This window comes from Melanostigma gelatinosum, assembly GCF_949748355.1.
Source record: "Melanostigma gelatinosum genome assembly, chromosome: 22".
In the NCBI taxonomy this organism is placed as follows: domain Eukaryota; kingdom Metazoa; phylum Chordata; class Actinopteri; order Perciformes; family Zoarcidae; genus Melanostigma; species Melanostigma gelatinosum.
This window is the reverse complement of record NC_136655.1, coordinates 9,019,114-9,041,383: the sequence shown is the minus strand read 5'-3', so window position 1 is coordinate 9,041,383 and position 22,270 is coordinate 9,019,114. Positions and strand designations below refer to the sequence as shown.

Below are 22,270 nucleotides of genomic sequence, written 5' to 3'. Positions count from 1 at the left end.
AGCATGACTAAGAATCTGTGTACAGGAAGATGACGAGTGAAATGAAAGCACAATTTATATGAATTTCCTTTCTACTGTTACTTGATGTTTGCATAAGCAGTATTTTAGGATTTAGGTTTTGTCTATACCCACGCTAATTGCAACACTATATTTAGCTTTGAAATGATAACATGCTAATTTGAGCATAATTTCCTCAAAGCATAGAGCCTGTTTACACAGCTGTGTGAGATGTAAAGTAGGTGTTATATTAAAATTCATGCAGCTGCAACCTCAAATCCTATTACAAGTAGAAACTTAATCAAGTCTAGTAATTCCAGCACGCAGAGGACGTTGTTTGAGGAACCACATGATTTAATCTATGTCAATACATTGGGGATTCTGTGTCCTGAAACACATTTATGCATTTTTTAAAGTTTGCAACAAAGGCCAAAGGTCAACATCTGATCAGGGATCAGTGTCTTGACATGATGCACATTGTACAGCATGAAAGAGGGTTGTGTTAACTTGAAGTTTGCTGGAGTCTTTCACTCAAAGCTATAGTTAGTCATCTTATCCATCTATTAGACTGGGCAACATATGGATGCCCTTTTTCAGTGAAAACTCATATTGACTCAGGTATGTTCTGCTTTTAACTTTTATCACAAGAAGAAATCCATCTTTAACCTGTTGTACAAATAGACCTCAATCTCACAATGTATCTACACAGGAGGCGTAGCGTAAGTAGCATGTTAGCACAGCAGCTGCTTCAGTCAGGATGCATTCAGGCACAGTTTTGATGGTGGGTCACCCGTGTTTCGGACGACTGAAACACTTTCTGTGTAGACACGCAGAACAGTTAAACAGATGTTGAAGAAACATCTGTTTAACTGCATGCTACTTTAATTGGATCTTTTATAGACGTTCTAACTTTCTCTCTGGAGCTGCAATCTGTGATTTAACAGGACGACAGCACCATAAACCTCAGCTGCTAAATAGGGGTGGTGTGTCACAATTCTCTGATGCTGTGCCACTCTGTGGGCCATTTATTACTGTCGACAGCTGTTTATAGCAGCTGTTTCATAGTAGTACATGAACACACACACACAAACTTGTGCTGTCTTCTTTTGATGATGACTTCCCCTGTACAGAGTTTAAGTTACCTAAAACCATACCTTAACACCACCAGTTGTCATGCATGGATACTGTTGGAATAATTCATTGGAACCATTGAGAGTGATCATCATTGAATATCATTTGTTTGCACATCCACCACGCCAACTGCCCGTCCACCCTGAGCAGCCTCTCACGCACTTAATATTACGTGACATGCTCTTACCGGTGCGGGGGGGGGGTTGCATTCGAGTAAATTGAAAGCCTGGTGCGTTGCATACGGCTGCTAAAGGTTGCCTCAATTTTTGATGCTGAGATCACCGACCAACTGTGTGTATTTGACGAGTTGGGAGTGAGAACGGGTTGGAGGGGAACATTCATGCCAGGGCAAAATAGTCAACAGAATGTTCAACATTTTTAGCTCAGTGTATGAAGTAACAGCACAAAAATAACCCGTATAAAAAGATTGGTATTTGTGTGCTTCAGCTCAAGTAACAGAACCTCCTTTGCTGCTGCAGCACTTCTTTATAAGGCTCAATGAACAGCACAAGCTCTACTGTACTAGAGGGGCTCTGCATCCAAGTCTGTATTTTCCTTTCTAGGATTTCACATTACAGCAACTGTATTCTGCTTCTTCTTTTTGTGCGCTTTTTGGCAAACCGATCAACAAATGACTCGTGATTCAGAGCCTTGTCGACTCAGTGCATCCAGAATTGCGCAGTCTCTCATTGGTTATGGTGGACCTGAGGTAAGTTTTCAATGTAGAAAAACACAGCTCACAAGAAGCAGCACTCACTGGGATTGCGACTGCTATTTTGCAGAGTTTGAAGAGCTCTAAAAACACTTCTTCATATGGCTTGATGGACAGTACCAGCTCTACTGTACTAGAGGGTCATCTGCTCTTTCCTTTCTAAAATGTGGCTGAACTGATGTAGTTCATGCGCCAAGTCATCAATGTTTTAATCAATTTACCGAAAAAAGCTGTTTCTTTCAGAAATGCATCTCTTTTCGGGTTTACAGCTCGGATGCTATTCAAGATGTGTGTGTGTGCTGAAGAGGCACCAGCTTCAGAGCTCGCCTGACTGTTTTGTCTTTTAATTAAGGAACATTCCTCTTTTTTTCTGCCCTTGAATGTTATGGCTCAAACACCCACACGGCACCTCCAAGTCACTGGACATATAGAGTTTATTCAAATGTGCACCCCTTATTGGCATATGGTCATCCAAAGGCTGTTTATTCATTGCATGTAAAGATGCTCCATGTTAACTTGTTTTGCCATTTTGTCTCCAGTTCCTCCTGTTTCCTCAGATTCTCCCACTAGACTGAATTTACTGGAACTATACTTCTCTCTGTGTTCAGCTCTCTGGTGGGAAGCCAAAACAGCAGTAAGACAGGAAAGAGCTCTTTGGATCCGTTTTACAGTCATTTACTGTACATGCCTCCACCAATGACACCAGAGGAGAGCAGCTGATTGGTCAAAGTTTCCATGCGTGTTGATGGAAAGCGTTACAAAGAGAAGCAGAGGGTGACAGGCCAACCTAGAGGATCGAAGTGAAGGAAACTCCACTTGGTCTTGTTTTTGCAGTATCGTTGAGTAAAGAAATGTATAAATCAACCTCAAACAAGTAAAAGAGGGTCACAGATCTTTTTCAAAACGAGTGTTTCCTTCGGTTGCAACCCAAAAGGTTTGAGAGAAATACCCATTAAAGTCCATTATTTGAACATGTAAGCCAAAAAAATAAAAAGAATCCTCAATAAAATCTTCCTGAGATTGTAAAAGTGGATCACAGATCACAGAAACATGTCCCACGTGTTACCGGTTGAGGCAGCGTTTTCATCGAAATTCAAGTCTCGCTATCTTTAACAGAGTTTGTGAGCACACAGACAGGTACACAAACAGACATGTGCACACAGTAAAAATTTACAACCTCTGGAAGTCTGGTCACAGAGAACAACAAGCAGTATAAACTACTACATCTGCCACAGAGCAGCAGTGAAACAAGGATATTATTCATGGAGACATACTGAAATGTTCTTGTTGTATGACTAAACTTTCTCTCGTAAAATTTACATTTTGATATTAATTTCACAGAGTTTGGGCTGACAGCAGTACAAAAAGGATCAAATCAACAAGAAAGCAGCGTGGCATTTGTCTTTAGACATAATTACCTTCACTGCTATAACTGTTTCATTAAATACTGATCCAAATGATGGTTTAAATATCTATGAACCCGGACAGGCTTGCATTTTGTGTGTGAATGCATGCAATGGTGAATTGCACAGCCATCACACACACACACACACACGTGCTCAAACGCTGTCCGACGTCCCACACAGCTGAATGAGGGTTCAAAGGTCACAGAGAGAGCCTGCAGCTGACCCCGGAGCTGCATAGCTTCACCATGATCTGCGGCATCTGCTCAGCATTACTCACCTTCAGTCACCAACTGAGCACATGTGTTGACTTGTTGACTTGCCCATGAAATGAATGTGTCATTAGCAGCTTTAAAGAATTTTTTTTTTTGTTTAATCTAAATGTCCATTTTTCATTCTTTTTCGCTGTCTTCACGCTCACTGGTTTGAGTCGTCTGGTTCAGTGGAGGGCCTTTGCCCCTGTTATGGTTTCCCTGTTATCACTTCATGTCACTATGGTGGGGTTGAAAGACCCGGCCAATAACAGTGGAGTTTGGAGGACTTGAGAATGTGTGCAACTTCGTGAGGACTGGGTAGCTGTGGGGGATGGGAGATGGGGGGGGTGGTAGTAATGAGACCCGGCAGACACGGAGAGACAGAGTGAGTCATGACACCTTTTCAGCAAACCTCTGAACAGAAATATGTAGAAACACACACACAAACACACACATTTTCTTAAATGGGGAGTGTTTTCAAGAGAGCCAGATTAATTTTTTTATCAACTTCAGATCTTTAAAGGAGCTGAATTGTCGTTTGAATGTCTGAAGACGTTTGCATTATTGTAGTTCCCGATACCCGCCTCCCTCCCCCTCCTTCTGAGCTCCCTACTCTGTAATTTTGGTTTTTGGGGTGTAGGCTTCTTCCTGAGGACTAAACAGAAACTCCATACTACAGAGAAACTGTCTCTGACCAAAGAGGGTGGAAAAACACAGAAAACCTCAGTTGTGGACATAGCATATCATGCAATAACAATGAACTGTGCCTTCTTCAAGATGGCACCAAAATCCATGGAAAATTATAGTCTGTCTCTGTGGTTTGTACATTTAGTAAAGACCTACAACGCTTCATAGCCTCTTTCAGCTCATTGCACACAAATGTAGTGTTTCAACTCAGTCTGGTGGAGTTGTCGGAGCCCAAATCTGAGCTAAAACAAACAACAATAAAAGCAATCATTTTTTTCTAGTGGCCAAAACAAAACTCCAAATGAATGCTCATGTTTAAGGCATTTGCTATACCAACCTAAAATAAGATAATATGTCAATGTAGTGTCCATAGGTTGATTTTGAGTTGAAGTCTGAGTGCTATTCAATGCCGTTCTCCTGAAAAACCTCATAATATGCCGTATGATTTGATTTAATAAGCGGTATTACTGTATGACTGTGTGGCCACTGTGCTGGAGACACAAATACATATTTCTAGAATACGAAATATTAGTTTTCCAATGGGAAACCTCAGCCATACGGGTTCAACATGAGCCTAATATAGCTACTCTGAGATGGTGAAATGTCTGTTATCCCCTCAGAGATTTTGCTGATATTATTTGTTCGTGGTGATGAGTGACGAGTTGGCGACGTAGTGTGTGTGTGTGTGTGTGTGTGTGTGTGAGAGAGAGAGAGTGTGTGTGTGTGTGCAAGTGAAAGGGAGAGACAGTGATTTATGATGAGAAAACATGATGTGTTCAAAAACACAGAAGAAATAGTAAAAGAGAGAAATGGAAGGTAAAACATTAGAAAAAGCATTTGGTAGAAACCAAAATAGAAAGAAGCGGAGAAAGTGGGGGGTGATTTGAGTCGTATATGTTCCATCTTAACCGGGGAGGGGGCTGCGTTTCCAAGGATGTGGCTGTCTGTGGACTGTGGTTGGGATGAAAGGGAAGGAAGCCAGGCGGCCCTGAAGGAGTTCTCCCTGGATCTGTGGGGAACACACACACACACACACACACACCAACACACACACACATACTCACAAAGTCAACATGTATGTAAATGAGAGGCTATCCTCTGGTTCTGGTGAACAGATGGAGTTAATCGTTTCCATCCCTCTCGACGGGCCTATGTGCAACTCTCGGAGAAATCCGCTTCCATTACACAGACACATACCATGGAGCTTTTCTTTCTTTCCTTCCTTCTCCTCTCACTTCCAGAGTTACCCATAAAGGAGACTTTTTTTCTATCTGTTGTGTTTTCTTTTATGTCTTAAGGGACCTTTTGCATGTCTGTGCCCAGGGGCCCTTTGTCTCGTGTATATAATCCACCCAGGATTGGACCAGCAGTAGTCTGGTGGGATGCTAGTATGAAGGAATGGAGAACTTGCATCCGGTACGTAAATCCTCTTTGTTTCGATAAAGATTGAGAAGGAAAACAGTCTTGGCACAGCTGTAGAAATAGCTATAGTGCCACCTGGATCAACTTTAAGCCTAAACCAAACGAAAAGATGTTTATGTAACCTGAGTGCATCGCCGTGAGAATCAAGACAAAGCGACCCATCACTCGTGACAGATTGATTTGCTTTTGCTGCGGTGCAGTAGGATAACCTTTCTTTGCCACTCATGGCTCTACTTTGTTCAACTGGTTACAATCCAACGGCATCCATGTGAACAAAGACAGTGATTCAGTGGGTTCCAGGAAACTATAATTTGACTTGGCATGAAGTGAACAGCATTACCTTAAATTGATTCAGCACTTCATTTAGCATGGAGCTTAGACTTCCCAAATGATTTGCAATTATCTTTTACAGGATTTTTTAAGCGATTGTCTCCAGGATATTAGGATTTATGTACGCTGACTATAAATAAAATCATTGTTTCAAGTGTCAAAAGTCAGGATAAACTCGAATTTGTTTGGAAGCAGAAGCATCCATTCAGTGGACACAATGGGAACCAAAACGCAACAATACCGAAGAAAATAAGAACAATCTAGTTCTCAGTGTAACAGTAAAGTGGCTCTTAGGCTGAAAGTACATCATAAAAACTAACTGTAGGTCAAAAAACAGAAGTAAGCATCCACTTCCTCTCAGCGTATACGACGTGCAGCAGCTGGCAATTTGTTTCATTTTATTAGACAGCAGCCTGGTGCATGTATGGGCTCAAGCACAGATGATTATACTTGTTACATGAGCGGCACGACATGTATACTTCCATTCGAAGTATATCAGGCCTTGTGATGAACAGAATCTGGCTTTGTGAAATGAAGAGAGAGACCAAATGAAAGGCAAAAGGAGGAGAAGAGGCTTTTTAAATGGTTTGGTTCTCATATAGGGGCCAATACACTGACTAAGACTGATAACATGGAGAAGATCAGTCTGTGACCATGTGACAGCAAGGTCAATTTGTTTCAAGACAACTTCATCATTGTTTAAAATATATCAGGAACGTATACTTCTTGAGCTCCATTGTCTGTTAAACCTTCTACTTCTTTGTTTGGAACTGCAGGAATACCATAAAACTGGCCATGAAATGCCATAAAATGAACATATTTTCTTCCTGACTTTCTGAACGAGGAATAGTATGAAAACATTACTTTATCTGCACTGGCAAATCTCAACAATCAAAGGCTTCAGAAATCTAACGTCCAAAGAATTTGCCCCTGCATACACACATGTTCACACACACACACACACACACACACACACACACACACACACACACACACACACACACACACACACACACACACACACACACACTTAAACTATATCCAGACCAGGTGTTGCTCGAGTGGTGCTGACAGGAATACCGTCCTATCAAAGCAAACGAAGCCGTCTATCCAGTTGTAAATGAAATTAAACAAAACCACAGTAAGGATCCAGTATATCCTGCACGGCATATTGTATCACATAATCCAGTATTATACAGTGAAAATGATTATCTGTTTGATATTAGGAAAAACAATGAGTTCATACACATCATAACAACAAGAATGAAAGTCCTCCATGACACGGCGAAGAGCGACACAACAAAAGAATCGCATTATTTACGACAGTCGAATCTGATATATTACAATTCAACACGTTGTATTGTGTTCACGTAATTCATTGGGTTCAAGCTTGAAGTAATTGAAGATTTAAAGTCTCTTCAAAGTTTAGGATTTCTTCCAAATGAGTCAAGATCCTGACATTTGCTGCTCACACATATGGCTTTAGTTCATCATTCTTAAACACAATGACTTGTTTTCTACTGTGCCTTCGAATAATAAGGGAAAGCGTTCTCAAAGACGCAAATAGTATTTTTAAAGTGCACAGAAGATTCAGACCGGGCTTCAATAAAAAGCTGGTTTCAAGGTTTTAAGAGACTTTAAACATCTGTTTATAAACTCCCTCCAGACGCCTTGTCTGAAGGACAAAGTCTTTGACAAGAGACGTTGGAAAAAGAACACTGCACATTGTGTGTTTGTGTGTGTGGGGGGGGTTAATTAAGAAATTGAAAATGGTAAAATCCCAACCATCAACCACACATAAAAGAGAGGAACCTGGAGGTGGTGGGGGTTGTAAAAACGTACCCCCAACCACCATTTGCATTTCTGATGACTCCAATATAGCAGCAAACTTTTTTCCAAAGGCCTGGTTTGTGCACGGGCTAGCAAGCAAACAAACACATGTTGGACGTGCACTCACACAATGTAACACCCATGGTTGCTGTGGTTCTCGACCTACTCTCTGAGTTCACAAAATAAGAGTGGCAGCAGATCTACTGTTTGGATAAAAATCTGCTTCATGTTTAAGGACAAGACTCAGGGTCTACAGCTAGTGGCTCTGTGAGGCTGTACTGTACTTATACCATAGCTACAGCCATACTTTGACATAAATGCTAATGCCGGCATGCTAATGTTACATCAATGATCATGCTAGCATGCGAATGTGGCAAAAAACACAAAGTAAACCTGAGGCTTATGGTGATTCAGTTTTGCAGGTATTTACTCATGAATCCAAGGATTGGAAAAATTGAACATTTGATCTGATGGTGGAGCCAGATACCAAGACAAAGGATCCCCTAGTTGTTATGATTCATCATAAGGGGGGCATGAATACCCAACAGACTGCCAAAAGCCATGCCATTACATGCACATACACATGCACCCACCTATCTATTATCCCAGTCCTCAGCCCTGCTAACTGCCCCTGGTGACTGATTCATGCATCATCAACATCTGCTGGAGATCGTTAAACTTCACAGCACTGCAACTAATGCGAACTCATGAATCTCAAGTCAGGAATTTTGGTTGACATGGTGAAACAGAGTTTTATAAAACATAGTCAGCTGATTTAATAAGTTTAACTGAGGTGAAAAGGTAAAGCAACATCAGAAAATATGTATTTAAGGGATTATAGAATCGTACAGTTTATGTAAATGAAGTTATCATGTACAGACTTTTGGAGAGGATTCAATGTTCATTTTGGAAACCTCCGCAAAAAAATATTCAACCGAAAGGCCTTGGTGATTTGTTTGGCTTTAACAAGGGGCGGTAATATAATGTCTACATAATTAACAGGTTTAATGAGAGTGTCAGGGTTTTTTTTAAGTAATTCTTACATGTACGAGGAGGATGGCACTCCTTTTTTTCCTCCCTTCATTCATACTGGCTCCAAATGGAAAAACAGCAGATGGAGTTTGTGTCCTACATTAAAAAAAACAAAATGTGCCAAGAATGTGTCAAACTCATTTACAATCACTAGAAAATCCATTATTGGTGTGTTAGTCCGTCGTTGACTTTGTGCACAAAGAAATTGCATGCCTCGTCTGCCAAAACAACCAAGTTGCATCGGAGTGTACCATCAGTATTGGTCCAGGTTAAGGGGAATTGAAGTTGCACAATAGTGAAAGGCATGACTGTAATGATGTCAGTTGAACTCAGCAAGATCACGTGTTCATGCAAACATCAATACTCAACCAACCAGGGCTTTTCCCACATGCATGTGTTGTAAAAGATTGTGCATATTCATTTGCATGCCTTTATTCCTGCACACAATAATCCACTCTCCCTCATTGTAAGTGCACTCTGTATACCAAATGCTCAGCAAAATGGTTTTCTGAACTGTTGTCGACACAGAATAAGTAAGACTGAAAACAGCCTTTGAAGAGGAAGGTCATTTGTGCACCAGCCAGTAAATCCAAGGTAAATCCGGAACATATATAGAAAACACAGTCTAGAGCAGTCTCCCACAATTCATCACCAACAGAGATTCAAGGCTGACCACGATATTAAGGAGAAGGTGCTTCTTGCTTTCATACATACAGTACACACACACACACACATATTGGGCAGTGCACACACACATTGTCGAGATAACACATCCCTGCAGCTGTTGCAGGGAGTGAGTAATGGGTTGTGCCAGCTCCCAGGGTGCACTGTGGGAAAGGAGCTAACAGGGGAACAGCAGTATTGCATCATCACCATCCCTTTCACCTTGGATTCAGGTCAGTTGAATCCACTTTAATCGTAGTGCTTCCATTCAGAGTGCTCACTGTCAGCTGACCTTTGATGCTGGTCTCTGGTGGCAAAGCAGGACGCACACAGTTACTGTTTCCCGCCATCTGCTGGACAGTCACTGCAGGTGTAGAGATAAGGTTTGGGATCGTTTGGGTTGTTTTAAACTTTTACATATTTGTATATTATTGACAAGTAACTTTAAGGAACAAAAGCTAAATAGTGCTTGTTTAAAAAGAATCAATGTGAAAAGAAGGGACTTCACCGGACATTATTAGGGACGTCTGACTTTGTTGCTAAGATAACCACAACAAACCATTCAGCCGGAAAGAAATGCGTGATTGAGTTTTGCAAACATGAACTGCGTGCTGTAACGTTATGCAATGCGTATGTTTGGTCTTGACGTTTCATAATAAATAAGGGACGTGAAGACGTGCGCGAGGATTCAAGACATTCCAAAGTAAGACTTTTGCGTAAATCTTTTATTTGTTTGTTTTCGACGAACACCGACACAAACACAGTGACGTTACTTGCAAATAAAAGTCGTAAACTAGCGCGTACAGTTTTGAGCTCACGGTATGTGCACACATTTCACAATTTTACATGTACTATTTTTTTCATTAAAACGCGAGAGAAAATCACGATCAGGGTTTTAAAATGTGTGAAAGTAATGCAAGTATGGCTGTCTGTCGGTCGAATGACATTGCATACCGCATGTAATATAACAAACAACACATTTGTCTACTTTTTTATTGTTAAAATGACCCAAAATGGGTTTGTTTACAATCACAAAAACGTGTCTTAATTCTAATATCTCCCGGAAACAGGTTTCCAACTCGAATCATTCGCAATAAAAGCCAAAATGTAACACTTATTTATTTAAGTGATACCCCTGTTTACTCTGCCTGTAATTTATCGTCATATAGTTATTATTATGTACTCTGTGTCGTTTATACAAAAAAGACAAAAATCCAATTTAAATGTACTTACTGTATACTCGAACGTACCATACTTGCTAGTATTTCCGGTTTGCTAGTATTTCCAGGCAGTTGAGCTACAGCACCTTTTGCATCAAATTACCTTGTGACCCCTCCACTGATTATTTGCAGTAGCCTTCTTCACCTCTCAGGAAATTACAGAGATATTGCAAGATATCCATCATGCACAGTGTATTGCTGATGTTTGTTTAGTATCCTATTATAATTAGATTGCTCTCTCTCCCCTTGCTGTCCAGCTTCCTCCAATCATCTACCTCTCTATGTGTACGTTGATCGACTCTATCTCTCTCTGTGTTTTGAATTAGTGAGTCTATTTAATGAGCAGCAGGACAGCAGCGATCCCAACAGAGGAGAAGTGGAGGTGGAAGAACAAGAGGAGGAGGAGAGGGGAATGGAGGACAACCCTCTCGTGGCCCTTGCCCCTGATGCTGCACTCCCAGAGGAGCAGCCCTCTGCTAGTACTGATGTGACTGCGAGCCCTGCTTTCCAGTGCCTGGATGAGGTAAGACTCATGCATGTCGATAAATGATCACATTTCTTGTGCTAGAAAAGACAGACGTCACGTTTGACAGTTGCAGTATTTACTCAAAATAAAAAAGAAAAAAATCCCCAATCATTTTATTTTCCAGCTAAATTGATGCGTGGAATATCACTTGGTACTCTTACAATGTTTAATGTTTAAACAAAAGTGAATACTCTGAACTTGAGATCATCATGTGGAGGAGCACAATACTTCAGCGCCTCACTAACCCATTTATTATGGGCCTCATCCCTCAATGTTTACAGCCGTCAAAGAAGCCCACACTTCTGGGATTTCTTCTCATGGATACTCATGTTAAACGCGTATGCATTTTCTTATACATTCATTGAGATGCTTGCATAAAGATGAGCGGGCATGGATACGATTTCAACAAACACTGCAATGTACACAGCCATGTAGATAGAACTTTATTATTATTTTTTTTTTGAATAAAAAGTGCATATCTTTTGGCATGACAGTTGAATATGAATGATAGAAAAGATCAATATTGTACACACAAAGCGCCAAATACACACATAATTACTATAAATGGTCACAATAATGCACACTTTATCATTGCCCAAATGTCAACAAATTAGACCTTGTATTGTATAAAAGCTATCATACCTCACAAAATAAAATAAATACTGTACACATCCTTAAAGTGAAACATTTCTCTCCCCATCCTTCCCATTCAGAGTGTGTGTGCGCATGTGTATAGAATGGATTAAATGATGCTATCCAGTTTTCTAACATTAGGCGGCAGTATTGTACAAGTGGTGATTCAGGGATGTTTTTTTTTTTTTTTTTTTTCTCCATGTGAAAACTGGTGTGCGACATCCAGAGATGAGCAGTAGTTCAGTGCCGCTAGAGATAACGGTGGAAATACAATTGGAACGTTTTTTCTTGCAGCAGTGATCGTGCTCCGCGGCTGCTGTCGCGAAGAATTTACTTGAGCATCAATAATGCAGAATGTACTCGGAAATGATCCAATGGAAATTGGATCTCAGGCTGCATATTCATACGGGGGATGTTTTATACTGTACAGGATGACAGTACATTAAAAAAGTGTCCCAGTGTCATTAAACAAATGACACAGAAGCCATTAAGTGCACTGCTGCCCAAAGTGTGTAGTATATCACTTGCTGTAGTTATTTTTAAAAAGGTTTTTGAACGGTTTGACTCTGACCCCGGCATGAAGTCGTTTACAATGGATTTCAGAGCCACTCAAAACTCACAGCTCTCATATCCCTCACTTGAGTGGCTGCTGTTAATTATTAAACCATTTAGAGCGGAGAAAATGACAGCTCATTAGTTTTTACTACTACTGTGTGCTGTGCTGTGCCGCTGCTGGGTTTATAGCAGGAGGCAGCAGGACACAAAGTGGAAAAAATGTCTGAGAAACGGTGAAAAATCTTTCACGGTAACCCTCCATATAATATTATGGCCCCCTGCAGAAGGCTGGCCTTTGCTTATTTTTTTTTATGAGTCCATCATCATTCATAGTCCATTGTCCTTTATTATCATCATTTGAATCCAACATTTTGAAGGCCACACTCACTGCAGTGGGAAAAAGTAATGGCACAGTTACATTTTTTTCTCAATTATTGTTGTTCCTGCATTCAAACGGTCTAAAGGGCTTAAAGTTGCTTTTCCGGTGTACTCGTCGTATGCATGTGTAAATGTGTGCAAATGCTTGACTATGCTCATGTGTATGAGTGTCTGAGTTTCTACTTGTTCGTCCATTTTCTGTGTTCGTCCATCTATCTGTTGGTCTGACTACATTAAATATTTAGCCGTCCTCCTAAGGAGCGTAGTTCTTGGGCCGCATCATCATCTTGACCGTTTTGAAGGCCTGCCTGTAGTTAGTAGGGTAGTACTCTGTCGACATGTTGTGCCATGTTCCCCAGAAGATCCCGTTCCGGACTCCCTTGTACCTCTTGTGATAGTACTTCCCGTTGAGGTTGGCGGACATGCAGGCAGCGAACCACCAGCCGGAGCTGTAGTAGGCGCCGCAGTTTCCGGAGGGATAAATGTCGTTGTCGCGGTCGGGCGTGGAGAAAAACTTCTGGTCATGGTTGAAGTGCTTGTTGAAAATGATGGCGTTCCCAGCTGTCCCACTACAATGACACATGGATATATTTCGATATATACATATAATGTAGTACTTATGAATACTTAATCACACACAGAATCTGATATTGTACCTGTATCCACTGATCGACAGCTTGTAGCGAAGGTATTCATTGGCCACATAGAACTGGTCGTACTTTGCATACTCCCGGACACCCTCAAAGTCCTCCAGCTCGATGCGGAGGACCATGTCTTTCGCTTTCGTCATCAAGTGGATATGGTCGTTGCCCAGCCAGAACTCACTTCTACAGCAGAGGGGAAAGGTAGAGGAAGGAGGAGATATAGGACAAACTATTTACAGGCTCACATGCTTGTATACTTGATGAGAAAGTGGTTACAGTACATCTGAATTAAATGTATCCCCAGAGGGGAGGAGGAGATGCAAGGGGAGAGTGATGTGTCAGTAAAAGAAGGATGGGAGGAGACATTGTTCTTTCAGTGGGAGGTTACGATATATCTGTGGGCATGAATATCAAGAGGTAACTATTGGTTATTCCGACAGGAGTACAGAGAGGAATCGAGAAAATTTGCTGAAATTTGAATCCAGTTATAGTAGAGGCACTGCGTTAAAACAAAATATAGTCAAATATGAAAAAGCTGCTTCCCTCCATTTTCTCTTAAACATATTTTTGTTTTGTTCAATTTTTAAACTTCAATCATTTACTTTCGTCAACAAGTTTATTATCTGTCAAGAAAGTTCTAAGGTTTAAACTTCTATTCATTTAGTTGTTTTGAGCGATGGTGAAATAAGGTGGTGAACAATCACGGCTCGTGAGAACAAATCTGTGATAGAGGGAACAGGTGTGCATAGTTAGGTCCTCCCAGCACTGAGTGATAGGCACCGGGGAGGAAGGGTAAAACTATTTTGTAACAAATGACATTATGTTAAAGTTGGTGCACTGATGAGTGTGCTTAGGTCCTAAATATGGATTCTGCTTGTCTCCAGTAAGAGAGGAATCTTGAATTAATGCTTTGTGTATTGTTTAAAAGATGTGTATCGGTCTAGTTCACCCCCATGGTGACCTGAGCAGATGGTATGTTCCAGTTAGGTGAGGCTGAGAAGTTGATAAAAGAGCAGTTTCTGGCCCACAGTTGTGGGGGAGCAGGTGCAGCTTGCTGTGAAGCGGTGGAGTGTAGTTGATGAGTTTCTTGAGTTCAAAGTTGTTTTGGGGGGTTTGTGGTTTGCCATGGGTTTCTTTTTTTTTTTGTTAAAGGTGATTTTGTAATTCACTCGCATAAGTTATGGAGATTTACAAGAAACAAATAAAAATATGACCATTACATTTTATCAGACTTACAGTTTTCCAGTTCCTCACATCAACTACCCTGCAATATAACCTTTTTGTGGTCTATCTGAACTCCACCATCTTCTACATACTGAATGTGGTATTTAAGCCTCATGTTGTTTCTGCAAATAGAATGAAATTCAGCTTTTTCCACTAAAGTTTGTAAAATACTTACAACCCCCCTCACGGTTTTTCATAAAGAATAAGACCTAAAACAAATACCTGTTTGATATGGTTGTCTTTTCAAGCTTTGAAGCAACATTTGAGATTTTACACATTTAAGTTTCTAACAAGTGTTTTCCCCCCCATCCTAAGACATCTTTTGAGAGGAGCCTAGGAATGCTACACAAGCCCCATTACCTTACGTTCCCGAAGCCCTTCTTATACTCGGCCCAGGTGCGGTTGAAGCTGACGGACCCATCGAGCCGTTGCTGTATCACGGTCCATCCGCCTCCAAAAGACTCCATGTCACAGAAGACCTCAAATGTGCCGTTGCGGGGATCAGGGGTCACCCGATACACGCCGTTCTTCCTCGCCTCCATCACATTGTAGTCTGAGCAATCCCGAGGGGCTAAGATGACTGCTTGGAGATACAGGCAGAGTGAGGGGGTAGAGAAGAAAATGGCTGTTTTAATGGGATATTATTAAATATTCTTTCCACATTGCTCTGGCATTTGTCTCTGCCCGGCCATGAGACAGTACTAGCAACGGCCCCTGAGGCTGACGAAGACTGAAGAAAGGGAGAGAAAATGTGATAAATTAGCAGGAAATCCAGCTTTAAACAGAGTTCTCATTCCTGCATACATTTCCGGGGCAGTGCATTGAAACACAAAACAGTTCAGCATGTTCTTTAACCGACGTGTTGGCAGATTATTCCCTGTTCCACGTGTGGATCAAACTGAAGTTCAACAAGTCATCAAGCATAAAACAGAGTATAGTCTCCTATCTTTCATAAGCAGAGCACCCGAACCTATCCTTTGCCTCTCAACATGATGTTCCCCTTTCTGGAAATCACAAGCAGGACTCCAACATCAAAGAAAGTAAACGAAAGACCAAGGGCCACTGTTGAAGGATAAAAGTCGGTGACCTTCCCCTGTGCCGCACCACAGGCCCAGTCCATACAGCGCCACGACTTTTATAAAGATTTCTTCCCCCATAGTTTTATACCTGCCCACTTATTTTCCCAAACGCTTGCTCCTGACCCCATCCAAAACCGAGGTCCAAAGGCTCCCGTCAGTTAGCATTTGGGAGTTGAAAGGAACTGATTTGTCAGAAATGTGGGAAAGTGTAAAACTGGATTAGAGAGCCTTGCCCCCTCCCCGCACGTTCAGCACCTGGGGGTCTAAATCATCCTGACATTGGGCAGGCAGCATGTGGACCCCCCGCTGAGTTTGTTTGACGCATGCCTTTGCCGATACAGTTTTGTCATACTGTTAAATCAGTTTCGTGGCTCGGTAGATTATAATAGAGCAAAGGCAGTGGGGGCTACTGATTGCAGAGGGCCAGACGTCAGGTTTCTTGAAGCACAGGGAGGGGAAGAGAAGACCGAGAAGTGTTTTGTGAATACTAACGCTACTTCAATCAGGAGAGACTTGTTTTATAATTGAACAATGATTGATTATGCAAGCTTCAAATATGCAAAGTGCAAAGTCTGTGGCGATTGGACTCCATCCGGAAGTACTATCACCGAGGGTAGGGATACAGAGGTCCAATAGGCCGAATCCCCCCTGGAGTCCAGACACTGGTGGTGGTGGTGGTGAAAAGGAGTTGTTGCCATCTGATGATGAATCAGGAGCCTGACTGTGATGCTGACTGGAGGCGACTGGGGTGGAGGCGGGTCGCATCTGCTTAATGCTGAAATGACAACTGACCCCAGCAAAGAGGCGACCACTTACGGAAACTGTGTGCCGAATCTGGTTGGTTGCTTAACCGTGCACGCCCCCAATCAGCTGATAAAGTCATCACAAGGAGGGGAGAGACAGCGATCACAAGCGAATGTCTTCCTGACTGAACTTGCGCATGAGCTACATTTCTTGGTAGTTGGGGGTTTTCTTCTCTCATGATTGAAGGAGAAGGTATGTGTGTGTATATATGTTGCACAAAATAAAGGCACCGTTGAGATTTCCGGGTGCTTTGACTTTGCAGCCGTCTTCTAAATCTTCAGAATAAGTTGTGTGCAAAATGGCTGCAGACGGTAGATCACTCCATATGGAGAGCGTGAGGTTAAAAAGCGTGTCCTTGTCACGTTGACTGCTCTGTCTGCCCTCGGCATTCAAAGTGCCGTCTTGTAAATTCTTTCAATGTCTCCTTCCCTTGAAGTGACTGTAGTTCCTTCACTTCACATCTCCGGCAGACGAGAGCCATATCATTTGACTTCCTCTGGCTCACTGCCTGCCCTAAATAACTCTGAATATCAACCACTTGCAGATGCTTTGGCTGCTTTCTTGCTCGCTAACCAACGTCCACAAACAGCGGTAGCCTGCTATCTTAAAGGCTGACAACTGACCAACCCTACCGCATTGCCTGTTTTGGCTGACTGCACACAGATAAATGATTGGCATGGGAGGAAGACAACTCTGTTGACAAGGAACCATACTCTCTGACAACCAGTCGTCGGCTACGATTAGCACCTGTACCGGAAGGAAATGTGTGTCCAAAGTGATAGTATAATCTTTCCCCAGCAAAAGCAGCTTAAATTGACGACTGTCTGTTTTGACAGAAAGAATTTCTCATCAAAAAAATGCAGCACCCTTCCTTTCGAGGAAGTTGTGCGTCATCACATTGCAGACAAGCAGTTTCCGACAGCGTTAGCGGACTGGGGCATCCATTCTTTGTTTTTGAGTGAATGTAGCTGAACAGTAACATGAATTGCTATCATCCAGTCACCTCAAGGCCTTTATACATCTGACAGGAGTGAAAGTGAAGATTAGTGCTTGCAGCAGGGCAAAGTGGGGGGAAATGAATGCTTACAGCAGTGAGCTGTGAGTGATTAAAGCATCTTCACAAACGGACCGTTAGTCTTGCACGACGGTGAAATTGCAATTCTGCATCGGCCTAAAATGTCTGGGTAATGTATGCCGGTGTGTTTTATCAGCTCCTCTCCTCATCAGCTGCTGTATTTTTGAGCTCGGCACAAAGAAGTTTGGGATGAAAAAGTTAGAAAAATGTATTCAGATGCCTTTTTCTAAAGCCACTGAGTGTAGATGTTGTTTTGAACTGTGTAGTGTAGCCTAATGAGCCGTACCAGTGTGGCTGGTTTATAAATCCCCATGCCTGTGTGAGTGGTTATTAAAATTTGCTTGCCAAGGCGCCATCGCTACAACTCCTATCTGGGTTGAAAATACACATCTGTCTCACATAATATTTTTTTTATTTTATTTTTTTTTGTGCAAATTTTGTGCAAATCTCTAGCAATGCCACGATGATTTATCCACAACGTTGCAGGGAAACCATTTAACCATGAATTGCTTCACTCAGCACTTATGACATTCAGTGTTCATGGCATGGACTGTAGAGGGACATATCCATCAACCATCTGTGGTGTAGCAATTTTAGGATTAACAAGACTTCACATTGTAAATAAAATAGGATTGTGTATGACACGAGTGAGTAGCATGAGGGGAACCTCTCTAAAAGATCCGAAGTGTTAATTTAATATCAATCGTCACTCATGTGATAAGACATATCACTTGGGTAAAAACAGCAATTACCGCAACTGTTTATACTCATGTTGTGAAACTGCAGAAGTCTTATCATTACAGACAGTTTATTTCCATGGTAACAACAGCTGTCTCATGTCTGCTTTTTTTTTTGTTTGGATTGACTTTCGACTCCCATCAGACACGATTTCCTAACTTGCCGGTTCTTGAGTGCAACGTGACAGATTGATGTACAAAGACAAGTGTTACTGACCCTGCGTGCCATCCGTGACGCATGTCGGGGAAAGACGCCCACATTAGAGCGAGTTGTTTTATGCAGGAATGAGCACTCAAGAGCATGACCTCCAGAGGAAGCGAGAGGCAGGGGTAAGGCACCGGTAAATGGGATTAAAAGAGAGAGGGAGACGGGGAAAAAGTTAAGACAAGAGAAGAAGTGAAAGAGAGCGGAGATGAAGGAGAGATGACGCATAAACTAAGGATGGATGTATGAGGGGAGGAGAGAGAGAGAGTTTTAAAGGAGAGTTTGAAGGAGAAAGTGGCAAGTTTAGGGGGGGAAGAAAGAAAGCTGGGATTGCCTTCACACCACTGTCCCAGCTAATCTATTTAGGAATGAGCTCACATCTGTTTTCTACATAAAAGCCCCAATATGGTGTCACATTCACATTCACTCATGCAATACTGGGATATTATTCCGTTCCAGTCTGAAAAGGGGCCTGCATTTCAACTGTGCCCTCATCCAAGTAAGCTTTTACATCAATCTAAAGCGGAGGGTTCGGTATGCTCGGCTAGTTTGCAATCCCTATTGATACTCCCATGAATATCTGGACCTTCCTCTTTACAGAACTGAATCTTGAAACTGGGCTTTTTTTTTTTAAATGTTCACACTACGTAGTAGCGTAGGCGCCAAGTATCTGTCTCTCTTTCTCCCTCTCCCCTTTCTGAGCTTCTGCATATGGAGAGCAGCGGAATGTCAAGGCACTTGAATTTGTTACATAAGAGGTCATTTGAATTCTCACGTTGACGGCATGTACAGTGTGACCTCAGCCTCGAGCTATTTTGCCGTGGTCATTTTTTGTTATGGCTGCACTTAGCCGAATGAGGCTCTGTAATCGCAATGTAGTGGACATGTGAAGCTTTTTGCAGACCCTCACTTAGCAAAGTGTGAAGCTGATGGAAAATTGCTCTCCTCGTGATTTTTACGTAATCTTGCTCGTATCGGTAATAGAGGGGGCGTTTTGCAACAAACCACCGTGTGTAGTTGTCAATGTCATCGTCAGCCTGGAAGCTTTCATTTCCCCATTTCCAGAGAGAGAGAGAGAGAGAGAGAGAGAGAGAGAGAGAGAGAGAGAGAGAGAGAGAGAGAGAGAGAGAGAGAGAGAGAGAGAGAGAGAGAGAGAGAGAGAGAGAGAGAGAGAGAGAGAGAGAGAGAGAGAGAGAGAGAGAGAGAGAGAGAGAGAGAGAGAGAGAGAGCTCAGAAAGATGGAATATAACACAATAGAAAACACAGAGAGGGGGTTTCGGTCAAAAGAGAATACATGTGTAGTAAATAGCAGAGGAGATGGAGAGGCCTTTCAGATGGATTCAATACAGCAAAAAAAAAAGGATACAATCAAAGTAATCTTAATTCGATCAGGCTTACACTGAGCGGTGGTCTGCACGGCACACTGGGTAGTGCACGTGGAGCTGAGTTTGTTGACCACTCCGCTGATGTTCTCCACCCGCCTATCCACCATAGCCTGCACGTTGTCCATGTTGAGCAGGTTGAGCCCCTCGAGGCGCCCCTGCACGGCCGAGATCTCGTTCCTAGCGTTGCGCAGGCTGGCTGACATCCTATTCAGCTTCACCTGGGAAGAGCCAGAGGAAGGAAATTATTTTCTGTGCACAGAATACAAAGCAGGTGGATTACCCAAGTCGCCAGCCCCTTCATTGTTTTACCAGCCAATTTTTATTTCAGAATAGAAGCACGTCTGCGTGGTGGCTGGCCGTCTGCCAAAGTGTCTGCGAGAGTCCACGAACCTCGTGGCCGTTTTGGCTGGCGTCTAACGCTGAAGCCCTTGTTTACAGGACCAGACATTTTCCCTGGTGGATTGGTGCCATGTAGGACTTCACAGGTCTTTTAACATCTTGCCAGTTTACATTCCAGCTGGGTACACTTGACTGGGCAAATTTATGTGACTTTGTTCCTCCAGTGTAGTTTATTTAAGGTCAATGTCACTAAAACCTTCACAAGGCTGACAATGACACTGGCTTATGGGAAATTGCATGGCCTTTGATGGAAATACAGAAATTGGTGCAGTGCCCCTATTGTTTGTGCAGACCTCTAAATATTGTTTTTATGGCACATATTGTCGACTGATTTTCAAAAGATTTTCTGAATGTACATACTGTCGATATGCCCAGAGGTTTCATCTTTGCATTTAGTGTAAAAAAATCATAACGAAGTGCTGCATTTTCCAATTAAAAGTGTTTCAAAAGTGTCTCTTTTTTTTGTGAGACTGAACTGCGCCTCTTACCTGCATCTCCTGCATACTGCTCGGGCTCGGTGTAATTTTCCCAAAAATAGAACCATGCCCCACTCCAGCAACGTCCACAGTAGCTCCAGGGACCATCCCATCTCCCCTCTCCTCTTGGCTGGACCCACCTTGCACGTCCTGTCCTGCCAGGTCCAGTCTCACTTCCCCCTCAGCATCCTTCCGAATGGGGACCTGCGTCTGTCCCTGGTCAGCTTGCTGATTTCCAAAAGCTCCACTGCCCCGTGCCCCGCGGCACTCCTGGCACCCGCTTTTCAGCTTGTTGACAACCTCCTTCAGACTCTGCAGCTCCTTCATCGTCTTCTCCAGCAGCCTGAACTGCTTGGGCAGCTGGATGGTGAGGGGAGGCAGGCTGAGCTGGTAAGGGCAGTCCTCCCCCTCCTCTGCCCCGGCCCCGGAGCTCCCACACTGGCCCGAGGGTCTCAGTTTAATGGGGCAGGAGGTGGGAGTCCCAGTTTCAGATCCTGAAGAAAAGGGTTCTCTCGCGTCCCGCCTCTGGTGTGAGTTGATGGGCAAGTCCGCTGCCTGGCTGATGCGCGGCACCAAGGTGGCTGTAAGCAGGAGGCTGGCACAAACGCAAAGCACAATTGTCCTCATTTCTTCTTCTTTTTTCCCCGTTTGAGATTTGTAAAAGGAGAAATAAATGTGTGTGAAGTGAAAGTGTCTGCAACTGCCTCCGATATGAACTCAAAGTGTCTGAATGCGTATTGTGGTGTATGTCTGTGCCTTGCGGCTGCAGATTGTAAGTGGAGTATGTGAATGTATGTCCAGTGTCCTATTGGTTAAAGAGTGTATGTGAGTATGAGCACAGCCTGCGGGAGGGAGAGTGCAGGGGAACTGCTGCTGCCTCAGATAGCTGTGTCATTAATATCAGGACGAGGGAGGGAGGGAGAGAGAGAGGGAGGGTGCTGAGTTGGAGAGGATGGGAGGGGCTGTACTATTGCGTAATGCAAAACACCATATCAGCAGCATTGTGGCGTGTGGGAGAGAGAAAGAACTTGAGGCAGGGAGGGATGTCGAGAGAGAGAGGGACGGTACTTTGCCTGCAGTCGGTGCATGGTGCCGTCCCGCCTCACTCTCGAGTCTGCTCATTTCCCTGAAGAGCGAAAATGACTCTCAGTGCACAGGAACTATCCTCTCAACAGATGTTTAACGCTATGTTGTTTTGTAACTTTGTATGTCTGCATCACAAAAGTAAAGTCCTTGTCTCCTGACCCAGTTCAGATTCTAAAGCCTTGTTTAAAGTTCTCCAAAGTTAGGTGGGTACAAATAATGTCAAATCCATGGCCAACAGCAGCGATGAAGAGGGTTTGTTTCAATTACGACAAACAACCTGTTTTTCTGGATTTGCATAGACGGTATAATGAGAATTAAACAAAGTCTTTGTGACGTCACCCATTGGTTTTTGGCCTCAATTTTGAAGCCTTAAGTTTTGATTG

The 22,270-nt window shown here is 42.8% G+C and overlaps 2 protein-coding genes across 2 annotated transcripts in view; one reads left to right on the top strand and one right to left on the bottom strand.

The window, feature by feature from the left end:
* Positions 1-9,598: 9,598 nt before the first annotated feature.
* ccdc146 (coiled-coil domain containing 146) overlaps positions 9,599-22,270 on the top strand; it is a gene marked incomplete at both ends in the record, with an annotated part of 40,995 nt that continues 28,323 nt past the window's right edge. The window contains 2 exons of the mRNA XM_079294876.1: positions 9,599-9,620; positions 11,008-11,204. Of these exons, the coding sequence (XP_079151002.1) occupies positions 9,599-9,620; positions 11,008-11,204 (219 nt within the window). The remainder of the gene's footprint in view (positions 9,621-11,007; positions 11,205-22,270) is intronic.
* fgl2a (fibrinogen-like 2a) lies at positions 11,638-21,658 on the bottom strand. The gene is made up of 5 exons (XM_079294661.1): positions 20,814-21,658; positions 19,940-20,144; positions 15,002-15,221; positions 13,430-13,600; positions 11,638-13,342 (listed from the first exon to the last, which is right to left on the bottom strand). The coding sequence occupies exons 1-5, from the start codon at positions 21,426-21,428 to the stop codon at positions 13,027-13,029; spliced, it is 1,527 nt and encodes a 508-aa protein (XP_079150787.1). The 5' UTR covers positions 21,429-21,658; the 3' UTR covers positions 11,638-13,026.

What these genes read in the sequence shown, in the direction of transcription:
- fgl2a (XM_079294661.1), bottom strand. Translation starts at nt 21,428, where the DNA reads ATGAGGACAATTGTGCTTTGCGTTTGTGCCAGCCTCCTGCTTACAGCC. An exon ending in CGTGCAGACCACCGCTCAGT is followed by an intron (nt 15,222 to 19,939) that starts GTAAGCCTGATC and finishes ATCTCCAAGCAG; the next exon opens with TCATCTTAGCCCCTCGGGAT. An exon ending in AAGGGCTTCGGGAACGTAAG is followed by an intron (nt 13,601 to 15,001) that starts GTAATGGGGCTT and finishes CCTCTGCTGTAG; the next exon opens with AAGTGAGTTCTGGCTGGGCA.